The sequence below is a fragment of the Meriones unguiculatus genome, chromosome 11 (assembly GCF_030254825.1).
Source record: "Meriones unguiculatus strain TT.TT164.6M chromosome 11, Bangor_MerUng_6.1, whole genome shotgun sequence".
In the NCBI taxonomy this organism is placed as follows: domain Eukaryota; kingdom Metazoa; phylum Chordata; class Mammalia; order Rodentia; family Muridae; genus Meriones; species Meriones unguiculatus.
The window spans coordinates 2,969,092-2,985,950 of NC_083359.1; the positions used below are offsets into that span (position 1 = coordinate 2,969,092).

General features: G+C 57.4%; 2 protein-coding genes and 5 non-coding genes across 7 annotated transcripts; 4 read left to right on the plus strand and 3 right to left on the minus strand.

The window, feature by feature from the left end:
• Positions 1–1,198: 1,198 nt before the first annotated feature.
• LOC132646563 (U8 small nucleolar RNA) lies at positions 1,199–1,333 on the minus strand. The gene has a single exon (XR_009584829.1). It is a non-coding gene; the product is annotated as a U8 small nucleolar RNA (small nucleolar RNA).
• A 394-nt stretch (positions 1,334–1,727) lies between these two features.
• On the minus strand, positions 1,728–3,692 carry Tmem107 (transmembrane protein 107). The gene is made up of 5 exons (XM_021642512.2): positions 3,455–3,692; positions 3,238–3,305; positions 3,057–3,157; positions 2,211–2,307; positions 1,728–2,009 (listed from the first exon to the last, which is right to left on the minus strand). The coding sequence occupies exons 1-5, from the start codon at positions 3,539–3,541 to the stop codon at positions 1,940–1,942; spliced, it is 423 nt and encodes a 140-aa protein (XP_021498187.1). The 5' UTR covers positions 3,542–3,692; the 3' UTR covers positions 1,728–1,939.
• A 5,808-nt stretch (positions 3,693–9,500) lies between these two features.
• On the plus strand, positions 9,501–9,572 carry Trnaw-cca (transfer RNA tryptophan (anticodon CCA)). The gene has a single exon. It is a non-coding gene; the product is annotated as a tRNA-Trp (tRNA).
• Positions 9,573–9,854: 282 nt separating this feature from the next.
• Positions 9,855–9,936, plus strand: Trnas-gcu (transfer RNA serine (anticodon GCU)). The gene has a single exon. It is a non-coding gene; the product is annotated as a tRNA-Ser (tRNA).
• Positions 9,937–10,137: 201 nt separating this feature from the next.
• Positions 10,138–10,211, plus strand: Trnat-agu (transfer RNA threonine (anticodon AGU)). The gene has a single exon. It is a non-coding gene; the product is annotated as a tRNA-Thr (tRNA).
• A 354-nt stretch (positions 10,212–10,565) lies between these two features.
• On the plus strand, positions 10,566–10,639 carry Trnai-aau (transfer RNA isoleucine (anticodon AAU)). Its single transcript has one exon. It is a non-coding gene; the product is annotated as a tRNA-Ile (tRNA).
• Positions 10,640–11,265: 626 nt separating this feature from the next.
• On the minus strand, positions 11,266–13,063 carry Borcs6 (BLOC-1 related complex subunit 6). The gene has a single exon (XM_021642494.2). The coding sequence runs from the start codon at positions 13,020–13,022 to the stop codon at positions 11,928–11,930; it is 1,095 nt and encodes a 364-aa protein (XP_021498169.1). The 5' UTR covers positions 13,023–13,063; the 3' UTR covers positions 11,266–11,927.
• Positions 13,064–16,859: the final 3,796 nt, after the last annotated feature.

Here is a 16,859-nt window from a genome sequence, read left to right on the forward strand (position 1 = left end):
GCCAGGTGTGTCTCTGGAAAAGTATTAATATATATAATTACATATTTTATTGCACCAACAAATAATGCTAAAGTGTATTCTTCCTTGGGGGAGCATCCCCAGGGCCATGCTAGCTCACACTCTCGCTGAGCTACACCCCAAACCCTAAATATTATTTGTTATTATTTTACGTATAAGTATTTGCCTGCACACATATCTGTGCAGCAGGTATGTGCTAGCGGCCATGGAGGACAGGACGAGGCCTCGGGTCCCCTGGGACTGGAGCCAGCTGCCACAGGGGTGGTGGGATTCGAACGCGGTCGTGTAATCACCGAGCTTTTTTTCAGCACTTGGGAGGCAGAGACAGGTGGATCTCTGTGAGTTCCAGGCCAGCTTGGTCTACGCAGCAAGTTCTAGGACAGCCAGGAGCTACACAGAGAAATCCTGTCTTGAAGAAAAAAAACCAAAAATACTATGAAATTGTTAGCTATTTTTGTGTGCTTGTATAAATAAGACCAGAAAAAAAATCCTGGATTCCCTGACTTGTTGAGTTAGATACGGATTGTGGTGACAATGTAACAATTCTAACACTCTTAGGACTAATCTGCAACAATGTTACCTCTGGCCTTCCTCCTCCTGCTCCTCCTCTTTTTCTTTTTTTTCGAGAAAAGGACCATGCAGGGACTAAAGATATGCACCCCCATGCCAGACTTCCATTACCTTTAATTTTGCCCCTTTTAAGGGAAATGAGCTCATGTTTAACTGTGATATTTTTAAATCGTACAAGCAGCTAACGTCTGCCCTCCCCGGGGATGTGCTCTCAGCAGTTCAGGAAAACATCACTGAAAACCATGGATGCCTCAGGAACGTGCCATCCTTGCACGGGGGCCATGCCAACCCTCCTTGTACCCATTTTAGTTTGTGTGCTGCTGGAGGGAGCGGCCCCGGGTATGTCAAGCACTACTGTAAGACAGTTTTGAGCCTGCGAAGCGGAAATCCAGGAGAATTCAGAGGCGGGTATGACCGTCTGGGGAGCAGGAAATTGTGTTTCATGGCACTTGTAAGGCTGGCTGGAAACACCCTGGGGAGCCCAGGCGGGACCTGAACTTGTGGCGGTCCTGCCCCTGCCTGCGGAGCGCTAGGAGCAGAGCACGCAAGCGCGCCCTCGCCAGGGAGCCGTTCCTCTGCCATCGACACTTGACTGGGTGATCGTCAGGGAATCAGACAGGAGCGGCCGGGGTGTTGTCGGCCCCGGCCGCGCGGAACTGCTAATCAGCAGGTCATGCGCGCTCCGATCATCATTTTCTCTCTGCCCTCCGAGAGGAGGAACAGGCAAGGATTAACCTCCTGACGATGCCGGCCGCCCGCGGCCCGCGCCGCAGCAACCGCGGCCCCTCCCGTTACAGCGACGGTGAGAACTCGGCCCCGGGCAGGACCCGGGCACCCGCGGCCCTCGCACCCCAACACCAACATCTACTCACGAGTCGCTTAAAATAATTCATATTCCCATTCGGCGCCAAAAGGAGAGAACAAAATCCTCCCAGAAGGCGCCACTCACACGGGCAAAGGAGCGCTGTGGCCCGTGCTTATTTACATATCTCCGCCCACTTACTTCCGCCTGGGTTGTACCGTAAAACTCCAAATAGAAGCATCACATACGAAGATCACGTAAAGTAAAGCCAGTAAGAAGCCTTCACACCAGCTTCTACGCCCACCCACTGTCTTCTGAACAACAGTAAAAGCCTTGCTTTTATTATAAAATATTTTATTATAAAGCTGTAATAAAATTATAGCCCAAGGTTTGAGAGAGCTGATCCCAACGCTGCCAACTCTGCTTAGAAGCAGCTGGGAGAGGCAAAAGGATAGGGAGAGAGAAAACTGAAACCTACGCCTTTCTTCTTCCAGCCATGGGAGGAAGCCCTTCACTTTTCCAGCCTTGGTCCCTACATCCGGGGCGTGATCAGAAAGGTTTCTTTTTCAGCCCAAAGACAGCGATGAATAGAGCAGTTTCGGTGACAGCTGGGAAGGCACTGTGAAAAAAAGGGTGGGCTCAGGGATCCTTCAACCCAAATACCCAGACCTCCAAACCTTATATGGGAGTGGCTTTGGGGACGGGCATGAAACCATAGAACACTAACAATTTCACCCATGCAGGAAGGCAGGTGGAGGAAAGCCTCAGGTTTGGGATAAGCCTTTCCAACCCCCATTTTAAATGCTGAGCGCTACAGCACCTGCAGAAGGCAAAAATGTACCAGTATGTGGTACATTCCCATCGCTCGAATATGAAGAAAGATAGGGCCACAGAGGCGCTGCAGTGGGCTGCGATGGCTTAAAAACACAACACAGTCAAGGAAAATGACAGGCAGTGACAGGCCCTTTGATATCTGGACCGGAGTGCATCTCTTGTCCCTTCCCATAAGGCAAGTGCCGCAGTTGGCAGCCATGCCCTCTGCGCGAGTGGTCAGTGTGCTCTGGGGGCCAAGGCTGGGCTTGCTCCGATGGGACCTCTCCCTGACCTTCTGGGGAGCCTAACATCACATAGGCCCCAGGCCACGCCGGAATACCTACACTGTGGGAACTTCTCCGGTGCCCTCGTCCTCCTTGTCCACGGTTCTAGAGTTAAAAGCTGCCTTTTTTTATTTGAGATAGGGTTTCTCTGTGTAGCCCTGGCTGTCCTGGAACTCACTATGTGGACAGGCTGGCCTGGAACTCAGAGATTCACCTGCTCCTGCCTCCTGAGTGCTGGGATCAAGAGGCCCGCAGCACCTACAGCCATGGCGAGCCTTCCCGTGCGCTTCATTTTCCTGTTCCCTTCTGAGTTCTCACGGTGCTCTGTGTTTCACACTCCTACAGAGGAGTATCTGCCTCCCCCTCAAACGGGAGAAAACGGTCTTGTTCCCATCTGGGGACCGCCAGAAACTGGCTCACAGCAGGGTTTAACAAATGTGTGAAGCCTGCCCATTCCCGCACACTGTCCAAAACCTGTGCCCACAGATGAGAGGTGGTCTACAGAGGGGGGAAGGGCGGTGGTGATGGGGAGGAGCCCTTCGGGGACGCGGGGCAGGCAGAAAGGATACAGAGGAGGCTCTGGGTGCTATTGAACATGGATGCTCCGGAGAGGAAGCCGGCCAGCTCCACTGCAAAGAGCCCCAGGGTGAGGCACAGGGCCGCCACCAGCCTGCAGAGAGAAAGGAGCTGGCTCGGGGCTTCCGCAGTCCTCTGAGGACCCCTGCACTCCACCCCGCCCCAATTGCTCACTGGATGTCCTGCTTCTCATACTCCTCGGCGGTGAACTTGAGAGGCAGGCAGGCGTGAATGTTGCTTTCCTGGCGAGCCGGGCAGAGAGACAGAGACGTCAGAAGACGGGTGGGGTTGGGGGGACAGGCTGGGGAGGGGCCGGGGGCCGGGCTGGCGGGCCGCGCGAAGCTGCGGCCACCCACCCCGGGATGGGAGCGCGCGTCCCGCCGCGCCTTACCCGGGACCAGAACAAAGTGATGACAACCACCAGATGGGCCAAGAGCGTCAGGAACCGCGAGGGCACGAGCCCGGAGATCCGACCCATGGCCTCGAGGGCGCAGGGAGGCCGCGGTTCCGGGGGACGGAGGCCCGAGCTGGGCCGGCCACTCTCAAGCCTCCCACTGCCCGCAGGCCGGACCGCTTCCCGCGCTCAGGCGCCGCCCGGTTGCCGTGGCAACTGCGTCCGCGGGCGCCACGCCGCGGTTCCCGGAAGCCTCGCGAGAGCACGGCGCGCTCGGTACCTGTGTGTCGGCCGGGCCCCGCGGGCGGTGCGCAGCCTCCTGCCGCCGGTGGGGCGGTGGGGCGGAGCGGAGCCGGGGGAGCGCACAGTCCTCCCTTCTCCCAGGCGGGAGGAGACGGGAGGGGGGCCGTGACGTTTACCCCGTGTCAGGTCACCCGGGCCCCGGTGTCAGAGGCGCCTTCTGCCCCAGCCCCTGCCCCAGCCCCAACCCCAGACCCAGACCCAGCCCCTGCCCCAGCCCCCAGACCCAGACCCAGATCCAGACCCAGCCCCTGCCCCTGCCCCAGCCCCCAGCCCCCAGACCCAGACCCAGACCCAGCCCCTGCCCCAGCCCCCAGCCCCCAGACCCAGACCCAGACCCAGCCCCTGCCCCAGCCCCCAGCCCCTGCCCCAGCCCCCAGCCCCCAGCCCCAGACCCAGACCCAGACCCAGCCCCTGCCCCAGCCCCCAGCCCCCAGACCCAGACGCAGACCCAGACCCAGACCCAGCCCCTGCCCCAGCCCCAACCCCAGACCCAGACCCAGACCCAGACCCGACCCAGACCCAGACCCAGACCCAGACCCTGTCCCAGACCCTGCCCCTGCCCCTGCCCCTGCCCCTGCCCCTGCCCCACCTTTGCGGAGGAACGGCCCTGATTCCTCCCCAAACACTTGCCTCGGTTTCCCGAGAGATCTGCCAAGAGCCTTGGGACAGTTAGGGTAGGATACTCGGGAACCGAGGGCACCCGAAAGGGTGAAGAGTGGGGCCTTGACCCGCCGCCCAGTTTACTCTCGCTTTGGGATGCCAGGCCCGGGCCCTGCCCAGTTACAGACCAAGAACCTGTTGCTAGGGTGACTTGGGACACATCGGAAGCTTCTCACCACCTTCACGGCTCACAATCAAGTCGCGTCGTCGACGGGCTCCCAGCCCACAGCCTCTCTTCTCCCCTTTGCTTCGCGCCTTTTCACTCGTGTGTAAAAGACAGGGCTCAGGGCTGCTTCTGATTTCGTTCGTTCAACAAATGTCGCTTGATCTCTCCCAAGGGCCGGGCCCTCTGCTTGGCTCTGAGAGCGTCGACAATAAGCTAAAGTCTTTCCTTTCAGCTCATGTTCTAGGCAGGAAGATTGATGACAAACATGAAAAAATCTGCAAGTCAATGGGTGCTATAAATAACAAGAATTAAAGGGTAACACTTAGAATAATAGCAAAGGAGAGCTTTGCAAACGTAATTCCTAAATGTTTGTTTCAAGGAATTGGCCTAAACACGAGAAGAAATATGTTTCTGTCTCCCGGAGACCACTGCAGGGAGCTAGTTCAACTTTAATTCCGGAGAGCAGAGGCTGTACGCCCCTTGGGGAGGGGACTGCCAGGATAGGTGTACGTAACTGCTTGGAACTGGGCACTTGGAGGATGCTTGATTTGCATCCACCAGCACGCTCCTGCCGTATGAACGGGAACACAGTCCTAATTACCCTGTAGGCGCAGGGAGGGGAGAGCCAGCAGGGAGCTGTGTCGGAGGCCACATGCCAAATGTGGTTAGGGGCGTCTGTGTCTAAAGACACTCTCCAGATGAATCAGGAAGAGCAGGAGGCCCTGCTGGGGAGAGGGAGTCCTGCACCTTAACACGGAGCTCAGGATGGCTCTCCAGACCGAGAGGACTGCAAATCAAACAGCAGGGTCCTCAAACACCCTAAAGTAATAAATAGGTTCCCTTTTCCTAAGCCAGAGAGCGAAAAATATTTAGAATTCAGAGCCAACGTATCTTAGTTAAAGGTCATGAAAGGCAGGCTGGAGCGCTTCTGAAGGAAGGGCACAAATCTGACGTGACATGCCATCCCAAACCAGGTAAAAGACCCCCCCCCACACACACACACGTTAAAAGACTGTGGTAGGATGCTTGGCAAAATTTGTCCAGGGTTTGTAACTTAGAAAACAGCGTTGTGAAAGTGTGATCTCCTGGTTTTGTTTTTCAGCTTTGGGGAAAAACTCCAGACCTGTTCATACAGGTAAGGCCCCTGTGTGGAGCTGTGCGCCCACCCTCCCTTCCAAGTCGTAGGGTGTTAACTCGAGGGATGATCTTCTGAGACAATGCTTTAGAGCGCCGACTGTCTCTGCACACTCAGCCCCTGCACGTTCTGAGTGTGCTGCCGTGAGGATGCTAAACAAACGCTTTACTGCTGAGCTCCACTCATGCTCCCATAGAGTAAAACTTTATAACTCTTTAATATGAGACTGATTCTTAACCTGGGAAAAGGGCCAAACACCTACATCCCCAGCATTTGGGAAGTAGTGCAAAGAGGGTTGGAAATCCAAGGTCATGTCCAGTTATGTCGTGAGCTCTATGTCGAGCTGGGTTATATAAGAGCCTGTTTCAGTAAAAGCCAGGGCTGGAGAGATGGCTCGGGTTGATCCTAGCGCCAGGGATGAATCCCAGCACCCAGAGGAGGGGGGAGTGATATAGAGACAGGCAGATCTCTGAGTTCGGGCCAACCTGACCTACAAAGCAAGTCCCAGGACAGCCAGGCTACACAGAGACATCCTAACTTGAAAGAAACACGGAATGCTCCCCCTAAATTCAGCTCTCAGCACCAATGTTGTTGTGCTGCTCACAACCTCTTGTTACTCCAGCCTCAAAGCACGCACAGACACACAAACTCAATTTAAAATAAGTTTCTAGGCATGGTGGCACTTTAGACCCAGCGCTCAGGAGGAGTTAGAGTTAGGTACACAGTGAACTCCTGTGCACCCCCCCAAAAAAAAGTGTTTAAAATGAGTTACAGAAGCCAGGTGTGGTGGTGCACGCCTATAATCCCAGCACTCTGGGAGGCAGAGGCAGGCGGATCTCTGTGAGTTCTAGGCCAGCCTGGTCTACAAAAGTGAATACAGGACACCCAAGGCTACACAGAGAAACCCTGTCTTGAAAAACAAAACAATACAAAGGTTAATTAATTTAATCAAGTCACCTCTTAGCTTCATGTGGTGACACAGTCAAGACAGCCAGGGGTAACAGACATTTTTTGATTTTGTTTGAGACAGGGTCTCACTGCGTAGCTTCGGGTGTCCTAGAACTCACTCTGTAGATTAGGCTGGCCCTCAGACTCACAGAGATCCACCTGCCTCTGGATCTCTGATTTCCAGAGTGCTGGGGTCGAAAGTGTTCACCACCACACCTAGCTATAGTACTCATTCATTCATTATTTATTCATAGAACGAGAGGGGAGTTGTTTGTATGCTCTATCACAGAATTTAAGAGGGAGGGAAGAGCTGCTGTCTCTCCCCCGCCCGTGGCTTGTGCCTTGTGCAGCTGATGACCCAGGCACCAGAAGCTGGCAACAGTGAGGAAGGCGAGTCAGGAGAGGGTAGGACATGCTTTTGAAGATTTCCCAAGACCCGCCGGCAGGAGTCAGCCCAGCGGAGATCTGGGGAAACAACATTCCCGACAGAGGGGGGGCTAGATAACCCTCCTTGTTTGCCAGGCAGAAAGGAGGCCTGCCGAGGGGGAAAGATCGGAGCTAAATTTCCTCAGCTTCTGCAGAGAGGCAGAAAGACGTGTTTGTATTCTGGACTCTGGCTGTAACATGGGAGATAGATTTTCAGTAGAGTGAGGAAGGTATGAAAGAAACGTCTAGAAGGGACAGGCTGAGCCTGGAATCAGGATGGAAGCAAGCAAGTGAGTTGGAGTAGAGGGAATCGGGAGATCTCGAAATACTGATTTATTATTGTTTTCAAAGATGGGGTCTCACTCTGTAGTCCTGGCTGGCTGGAAATTCACTGTGTACCTGAGGGTGGCCTTGTGCTCACGGCCATCTTTCTGTCTCAGCCTCCCAAGTGCTGGGATCTCTGCTACGTGCCGTGACCATGAGAGCTATTTAGAGGGAAAGGGTCTCGGAGTGGCTGTGGGGTCGGGGGTTCTAGCATCTGGATTCCTGGGGTTTTCTTCTTTTAGTAGGCTTCCATGCTAAGGGCCGGCTACATGGTAGACTCTAGGGAGTCTCGCTTCCTGTTATACGGTAATGAAATGAAGCGGGCGCTGTGGGTCGCCCCTGTCATTTTCCACGACCTTTGTTCTCAGAAGCCTGCCCTAGAAAAGCTGAGTTTTTAGTTTTCGTTTTAGTGCCACCCTGTGGACATAGGCAGTACTACAGGTGACCGGTACTCACCACGTCTTCTAATGGTCTCTCACTTCAGGTCTGGACTCATAGCCTGCTAGTATTTGTGAGGTGTGTGAGCACACACACACACACACACACACACACACACACACACACGCACGCACGCACGGTGGGGCAGAGAGAGACAGAGACGTGGGGGGAGAGACAGAGAGTGAGAAGAGAGAGGAGGGAGAGAGAAGAGTATCTGAGATTATAAAGACAGGAATCAGGAGAAGTGGCCCTGAATGCTAACATTATCTGATAGCTCAAATCGCCCCTGTTGGGAGGGAGCACAGAGTGTACTGGCACACTGTTGGCAGCCAGCAGCCTTTTGGCCTCACTTGGTGGGCACCAGCCCCCTGGGTTTACTGGGTCGGTCTGGGGATGAGCTGCTCAGAACGGACATGCGTTGGCAGCCTGTCCTAAGCTCAGCCATCACAGTGCAGGCCTGTGCCAACACCTCCGAAAAGAGTTGTGGCACTGCCGTGGTGATGTCAGAAGACCTTCCCTTCCCTTCCCGTACCCGGGAGCCTGCCTGGCAGGGACATCCGGCTCCCTTGGGATGACGGGCGGCCCCTGCCCGGATGGAGGAACTTCCTGTGCAGCGCTAGTGGATGTTTTGACCTAGGCTCCTTGGCCTCAGCGCCGCAGTAGGTGCTGCTGTGGCCCCTCCCTTTCCTCCAGGCTCAGGGGAGCTCAGGACCGCCCAGACGGTGGGACAGTGCTGGCAGCTCCAGAGGGCGTGCCAGGAGAGGTTGGGCACGAGCCACCAGCACATGACAGAACCGCCTGCGGACTGGCGCGGGCGGGCGTCAAGGGCCCGTCCCCAGGCTGCCATCCTAACTTTTCAATTTTATTTTATACTGATGTTAGCCATGTACATGATTCCAAAGCAAAGATCTGCAGAGCTGTCACCTGGAGACCTCCGAGTCCCCCTTTCATTATGAGTGTTTGGCTTTACTCCTCCACAGAAACGAACCAACCGGCCGCGGGCTTGGAGGCCCGCGTGGCTGGTGCTGGCACACCAGGCCTCTGTGTCCTTTCCGGACATCATCGCTGAGCAACCCAGGCTGGCCTTGAATCGGAGACTGCCCTGCCTCGCGGTCCTCCAGGGCTGGATTACCAGGCTGGCCACCACGCGGGACTTCACACCTCACTCGCTGTTTTCATAAAGGAGAAGAGGCGGTTTCCTTTCGCTGTTGGGACAGGCTCTCACCGTCTGGCCCCTGGCTGACCTGGAGCTCATTCTTGCCGGCCTCCGGCTCCATAAATCCCTGCGTCTGCCTCCGAGGACTGCGAGGATCAGCGCGTGGAGGAGAGGAAGGCGGCGAGAACGAGTGGCCGGCTGCAGCCTGGCCTGGCGCGGGGCCGGGGAGGAAGCGGCCTGGGGGACGGGAGGCAGCCGCTGGGGCCGCAAGGGCGAGCGAGCCAGCGGGCACCAGCAGGCCGCGGGGGGAGAGCCGCAGGCCGGGAGCGCTGCGTCCCGCGAGCCGCAGCGCCGAGTCTCGCCAGGGCCGGCCTTTGCGGGACGGGAGCGTCCCCGCTCGGCTCGCGCGGGACGCCGGGGCGGCGCGGGGGCCCGGCTGGACGCCCCGAGTGGCCATGAGGTGACCTGTCCACGCCAGTGGCCGGCCGGCCTCGTGGCGCAACGGTAGCGCGTCTGACTCCAGATCAGAAGGTTGCGTGTTCAAATCACGTCGGGGTCACATGCTTTTTATTTACGGCCCGTGTTACCTTTCTTGGATTTTCTTTATCCTCGTCCTTCTTCAAGACCACGCACGGGCAAGTGCCGTCGCGATGGCTTCCTGTCGCGACCTCCGGAGCGCTTCTGCGGGAACCCCGGGGGGGTCCGCGCAGCAGGGCCGCAGCGCTCGGGCCCCCGCTGTGAGGGGCGGCGTCGCCGCGGCTCCCGCCTCGCCCTCCGACCCTGACAGGCCCTCGAGCGCAGCGCAGCTCTCAGAGAAGCCAGACCGGGCTCCGCTGCCGGGGACGAGGTGGCCGAGTGGTTAAGGCGATGGACTGCTAATCCATTGTGCTCTGCACGCGTGGGTTCGAATCCCATCCTCGTCGAGTGGCTTCCGGAGTCTACATTCAGTTTTGCCGTGGGGACAGGCCCGGTCTCCGTCGCCCGACACCGGGTCGGGGCCCAGGCCTATCGCGGCGCAGGCCTCGCGCGCTCTCTTTTCCAGCGCTGTCCCGGGCCGCCCTCTGCGTCCCCGTGTGCCCTGGAGTTGACCTGGCCAAGGAGCGCAGATGTCGCAGCCACGCATGGGCGCCGTGGCTTAGTTGGTTAAAGCGCCTGTCTAGTAAACAGGAGATCCTGGGTTCGAATCCCAGCGGTGCCTCTGAGACCCTGTGGCTTCTTTTTACGGAAGCCAGAAGAGTTCCAACACTTCTCGAGACCCGCACGCCCCACCCCGCCCCGCCCCACCCGCCAACCCAGCGCCCAGTCCCTGGCGCCCTGCAGCTTTTTATGAGGGAGTGGGCGCTCGGACGTCCTGTCCCGGCTCGACCAGCAATCAAATGGCAAAAGCGCGGTCGTTTAGCTTGTCAGAATCGCAGCGTGAGTGCTAACGAGTGAGCACAGTTTGGATGCTCTGTTTTTCCATTCTACAACCTGGCTTGAACACGGTTTCCCTGGCAAGAACGAGGACATCTCTGCATTTATATAGCTTTGAGAGAGCAGCTTCTCCGTGCCTGGCCGGTTAGCTCAGTTGGTTAGAGCGTGGTGCTAATAACGCCAAGGTCGCGGGTTCGATCCCCGTACGGGCCAGTGCGTGCGTGCTTTTAGTGAAAAGCAATCTCACTAGTTTATCCTCAGCTACTGCTAAGGAAATGCTGAATACCGGCTCTATTCCGGTAAGAGATCTTACCCGTTTTAGTTATTTTTCTGAGAAGATGTCTCATACAGCAGTCTTTCTGGTCCTGAAACAGTTCGGTCTAAATCAACGTCCTGAACGCTGTCCAAGTGTGGAGTGGCTTGGGGTGCGGGAAACGCTACCTTTGTGATCGTGACAGACAGTTCCCGAAAGTGCCACGTAAACCGTGAGAAGACAGCCTCTGCGACTGGACACAGCTCTCAATCTGCACGTCAGGGATGGAGCCGCCGGGGTCACGTATCCTCGGTAACCCAGGGAGCGAGCTGCCCAGCCTGGGTGCCCGCCGGCAGCACAGAAGCCGTCCCTCGAGAGCCTGGCTTGTTTCCGCTCTCAGTGGCTCTCTGGGCGCTTCGTGAAGTCAGCTCCTTCAGATCTGACCGTCACCTTCCCGAGTAGCCTAAGATTCCCCCCTCGCTCCCAGTTCCCGCCCTGGGAGCCCCGTGGGCCCTCCCGGCCTTCATTCCCATTCCTTTGGCTTCTCAACCCTTTCGATCCGCACAAAAACAGCCTCAGGCTTAGCAGCAGCAGCAGCAGCAACAGCAGCAGCAGCACTTTAATTCCACAAAAACTCAGAAAGCCAAAAACTGATTAGAATACTCCACAACAGGTGGGCTCCAAAACCAGCAACGATTCTCCCTGAACGCTGAGCGCAGTGAGTCGCCCCACCGCGCTGCCTCCCCCGGGAACCGTGCTCCCGTGGGCTGCCCCGCGACACTTAAGGGGACCAGAGGGAAGAAGCAGGAGGTCACGCAGACGCTGCGCGCTGTGTGGACAAGGGCCCGGCACTTGAGGTAGCCGCGGCGGGCTTGGGGCCTCTTCTGTTTCCTTTCTGATCACACGTGGGGGTCTTCCCCACCCTCCAGCGGAGACCTAAGGGCCTGTATTCCCAAGCATGGCGCTCTAGCTCGGGAGAAGCGCCGGGAAGAACAGGGAAGCGGGAGATGGCCAACTGGACACAGGCAGAGCTACCTCCCTTCCCGCCTCACAACTTCCCCCCTCGCACTCCCATTCCTAAGAGGCTTGGAATGGGCACAGGCCACCCGCACGCTCGTGGAAGACCCTCTAACGTTCAGGCCCCTCCTAGGCAGGCAGGTTCCACCAGGGCTCCCTGAAGAGTCCTTAGGGGCCTCACTGGCCCCTGGCCTGGCCAGGTCAGGCACGGCCTCTCCTCTGTGCTCCTTGTCACTTGCACAGGGCCTCCAACACCTCCAGAGTGCGCCGGATATCTCGGACCTGGCGTGCCAAGCCCTGGACCGGCTGCAAAGCCCGCTCCAGCTCCTCGCAGCGCGCAAGCAGGGTGTACATGCCCTTGATGCTCATGTCCACGGCTTCGCCCAAGGAGTCCACCGCGTCGCGGTAGGTCTGGATGCAGCCCACGCTCAGGGCCGTCAGCTCCTGCACCGCCCCGCCCAGCCCGCGGAGCAGCCGGTCCACCCTGCCGCCCAGCTCGCGGCTCAGCCTCTCCAGATCCCTCAGCACGTCGGGGTCGATGGGAGGGATGGTGGGGGTGGGCGCGGGCGTCGGGCAGGGCCGCGCGGAGGCAGGGGGCGGCGGCGGCGGCGGCGGCGGGGCTCCGCTCAGCCGGATCTTGAGCTGTAGGTTGTTGGCGACGAAGTGGGTGAGGTCGCCGTGGCGGCTCACCGTGCCCTCGAGCTCCAGGGGGCTGGAGATGGTGGCGCGACGCCCGCCCCCCGTGCCGGCCTCGCCGGGGGCCGAGGACGCGCCTCCGCCGCACGCCCCGCTCAGCCCGTCCAGGCTGCGGCTGTCCTGCAGGCGGCCGGAGAAGCAGCGGCCGGCCCGGGCCGCCTCCGCCTCCTCGTCGTCGCAGCCTTCCCCGTCTCGCGGCGGCGGCTCCTCCGCATCCATCTCCAGGCCTCCGGGGCTCCCCCGACGGCAGGTCCTCGGGGCGGGGGGCGGGGGGTCCCGGCCGGGCTCGCGCTCCCGGTGCCAGGGGGACGGCGGCGGGGCGCGCTCGGAGGCGGGCGGCCCCCGGCGGCCCGCGGCCCCGGACGGCGTCGCCCCGGAGCCGGGCTCGTCTCCGCAGGCGTCCAGCCCCGGCCGGGGGACGGGGCCGCCGCTCGACGTCTCCGGGGACGCGCGGGGGTGACGACGGCTCGCGAACCCAACGCCGCCCGACTCCTCCTCCCCGGACCCCCTCCGGCCTGACGGCGGCTTCGAGGGCGCTCGGGACGGCCCGCCGACGACGGCCGCGGCCTGCCGGTCCGCTCCGGCAGGGAGGGCCGGCTCCGGCCCGGGCCGCCCCCCGGCGGCCTCCATCGCGCGGTGGGGGCCGGAACCGCGAGGCGCCCGCCGGGCTCCGCGGGCGGCGGCGGCGCCTTTAAGGGGCGTTGGCGGCGGCGCGCCGATTGGCTGCCGGCTGGCGACGGTTCGGGCAGGAAGAACTCCGTGATTGGTCGGCTCCCCCGGAAGTCGCGGGAGAGGCGCTGTTGCTGCGCTGCGGGGCCCGCGGGAGAGCCAGTCGGGTGGCGGCTGGGAGGTGGCAGCGCGCTCCGCCCCGCCCCCTCGGAGGGCTGAGGGGCGGGTCTTAAAGGACCCGAACCCGGAAACGCCCGGGTCCCGCGGGGGCGGCGCTAGGCTCTAGGTCCGCAGCGCTGTAGCCCTCGTCCTGCACGGGGGATCATTCCTGGGATTTCGCGAGGTTCTAGGGATGGAGGTGCTGCCCTCTGCGTGGATGCCCAGAACGTCGCCAGTAACGAGGAAGAGAGGCAGAACCGGGAAAGGTGAAGCCAGCGCAGCGGAACGCGCCTGCCCGGGTCCTCCTTGACACACCGACAGGCCCAGGGCCACTCACTGCAGTATAATATATGACTCCTTTATGTCACCAGAGAAAATCCTCCGCAGGTCAGAGATCAGAATTGTCGCTAAGCACTCTGGGAGAAATGAAGGGCTGTGACAGTGAGTAGTTGGAGGTAGAGGAGGCCTCCGTCGGGGAGGGTCTCCGATGGGGAGACTCGACCGTCAGGAGCGTCAGTCATCTTGCCGGCTGAGGGAAGAGCCGCTTTCCTAACTCCAGAGAGAAGACGCCGGGGCTAAAAAAGATGGGAAGGGAGAGGACCGGGCCTCTCGGGGCCACGTCGCAGGGCACTGTGGTTTCTGGAGCGAGTGCAGGTTCTTTCCAAGCGCAGCGGTACAGAAACAGTTGGTAGAAAAGTTCTCAACTGCAAAATACAACCAAAGCTCTGGGTCCTTTTTTTTTTTTTTTTTTTCTCGTTGTTTTGTTGGTTTGTTTTGTTTTGTTTTGTTTGTTTTTAGAGACAGGGTTTCTCTGTGTAGCCCTGGCTGTCCTGGACTTGCTTTGTAGACGAGATCCACCTGCCTCTGCCTCCGAAGTGCTGGGGTTGAAGGCATGCGCCACCATGCAGAAACGGAATCCTGTGTGGAAAGCCTGTGCAGTTGCTGTAGATAACCATTGCCAAATCTTTCCTGTTTTGCCAGCACCAACACTAACCTCTACAGCCCCCTCTACCCTGTCTCTTCTGTTCTTGCTCTTTTCTTGAGGACCTTTTCCTTTCAAAGAAGCCATCTTCTGCAAGTCTTGACTTCCTCCTCTTCTTCTAAACATAATCCAAGAAATCATAACATTCCAAAAATGTCTTGTCACCACCAAAACGGGTTTTAAATTAAAACAAGATGACATTTAGTGTGAGAGTCGGTATACATTTGGCCTTTCGTTATCTTTCTTTGCCTAATATGTTTGTGTTTTCCCTCCACGGCTCCTCGAAGATCCTTCCCATTTCCCTACCCACTCAGTTTTATGCTTTCTCACTAATTCAAAATAAAAAAACCAAACACGAACCAAAAACAAAACAAAAATGAAAGTCAAAACCAAGCAAAAGACTACTAGGCCAAAATATACGTACATATATATACACCCAAAGCAAAATGAAACACAAAGTCTATAAAAATTCCACTGACATGGTGTTGTAGTACCCAACTACTCCTGGAAGTGGGGCCTGTGTTTCAATGTGATAACCCAAGGAGACTGCTGAGGAAGCAGATCTCCCTTTGCCAGCAGCTATCAATTGCAGAGAGCGTCTGGACCAGGGCTGGGGCCTTCTGTCCACTCCCTCCAGTGCTGGGCTGCTGTCGGGCTGGAACCTGTGCAGGGCTGTGCACACTGCCACAGTCTCTGCAAGTCCGTGTGTGCAGCAGCCCATTGGACCTGGCGGATGTGGTGTCCCTATGGCCACCCATCCCGTGTGGCTGTAGCAGTCTTTTACCTCTTCCACAGATTGCTGGACCCTGAGGCTTTGAGGAGGCCATCCATCGCATTTAGGTCTGAGTGCTTGAGAGTTTCTCCCTCTCTGCCCGCTGTCAGTTGCGGGTCTCTTAGTCCCCATATTCTGTGGGAAGAAGCAGCTTCTGTGCGCTGGGCTGGGCTGGGCTGGGCTGGGCAGGGCCCTGAACTGCGGGCGCAGCAGTGTGTAATTAGGAGTCTTCAGTTGCTCTGTCCTTGAGTAGAATGCTGGGTTCCCCCAGACCCATGGCTTATTTTAGTCAGATTCGAGGCCATTTTGCAGTGTCAGGAATGGGTTCAGCTCGTGAAGTGAACCTTACTCCGTCAAAAGCTGGTCACTTCCATAACCTTTGCCGCTATTGCACGAGAATGGCCTGCAGTCAGGCACCGCTGCAGAGAACAGTGGGGGCTGGGAGATATTGAAGACTACCTTTCTCCTCTGACGGCATGTGCGGTGCCTTCCGGTACTGTACACAGTCAGTGCGGGCGATGCTTCCTCTCCTTGTCCTGTGACACAGGTGAGCATTGTCTTCAGCGGTGGGGACTCACCGTCAGGTTGTGGGGAGTAACCAATAGCCTTTGGTTTTTTAATTTTGTTATTTATTTATCGAGGCAGGATTTCTATGTGTAGTCCCGGCTGTCCTGGAACTCACCATGTAGCCCAGGCTGGCCTCAAACAGAGATCTGCCTGCCTCTGCCTCCCAAGTGCTGGGATCAAAGGCGTGCGGCACCACCTGGCTAGCCTTTGCTTTTTCTGGGGTTCCGTGAGATCCCTTTGGCCAGCCACTCAACAAGCTGTAGCCCTCCCTGGCACTGGAGGTTTTACTTGGTGGCATAGGATGTCTGGTTGGGGCAGTGTCTTCCCTAGTATCTGGTGACTCCATTCAGATTCCTTTCACATAGGTATGTATTTTAGGAAGTGTCTGCAGTAGGCTTCCATAGGGCTTTTTAAACAGCATTTAGAGTTAATTGTCCCTCCCACGTTTCCATCTTTCCCCTTCTTTCCCCCAACCATTTATTCCTCTATTCTAGTTTCCCCTTTGTCTCTCCATAACAATATATTCTAGTTTCCTCCAAAAAGCAAAACATTGGCTTGCCTACAGCTCAAAGGTTTAGTCGCTGGAGAAGTTGCTAAGACCCTGACACATTGCCTCCAACAACAAAGCCACACCTAATGCACCACACCCTAATGGGGGGGGGGTCTTTATTCAAATTACCCCAGTACCTAACCTCTGTTACTCAGATTGTAGCGCAAAAATCAAACACTCAAACTCTGGCTGGAAAGACAGCTCAGAGGGTAAGAGCACTGGCTGCTCTTCCAGATGTCCTAAGTTCATATTCCCAGCAGCCACGAGGTGGCTCACAACCATCTATAGTGAGATCTGGTGCCCTCTTCTGCTGTGCAGGTGTACATGCAGACAGAACATTGTCTACATAATAAGTGAATCTTAAAAAAAAGCTTAAACGCTAACAGCCACAAATCTCTCTTCTTTTTGGCTTTTCAAGACAGGGTTTCTCTATGTAACAGAGCCCCAGCTGTCCCAGACCCACTTCCTAGACCAGGCTGGCCTCAAACCCACAGGCTGCCTCTGCCTCCCAAGTGTTGAGACTAAAGGTGTGCACCGCCATGCTGGGCTCTTCCCCCCCCCCCCCCCGCCCCATAGCTGAATAATACTCCACTGTGTAAATGTGCCATGTTTTCACTATCTACCAGCTGGCAGACATCGAGGCTGTTTTCAGTTCTGTTGTGAATGAACACGGGTGAGCAAGTGTCTCTGTAGCAGAGTAGCAGATGTAGCATTCTTTGGGTATATGTCCAAGAGTGGCATCTGTAAATCGTGAGGTACATCCATTTC

Coding starts and splice junctions, on each gene's coding strand:
- Tmem107 (XM_021642512.2), bottom strand. CDS start 3,541: ATGGGTCGGATCTCCGGGCTCGTGCCCTCGCGGTTCCTGACGCTCTTG. Junction 3,306..3,454: donor TCACTTTGTTCTGGTCCCGG/GTAAGGCGCGGC, acceptor CCGGCTCGCCAG/GAAAGCAACATTCACGCCTG. Junction 2,308..3,056: donor TAGCACCCAGAGCCTCCTCT/GTATCCTTTCTG, acceptor TGTGTTTTTAAG/CCATCGCAGCCCACTGCAGC.
- Borcs6 (XM_021642494.2), bottom strand. CDS start 13,022: ATGGAGGCCGCCGGGGGGCGGCCCGGGCCGGAGCCGGCCCTCCCTGCC.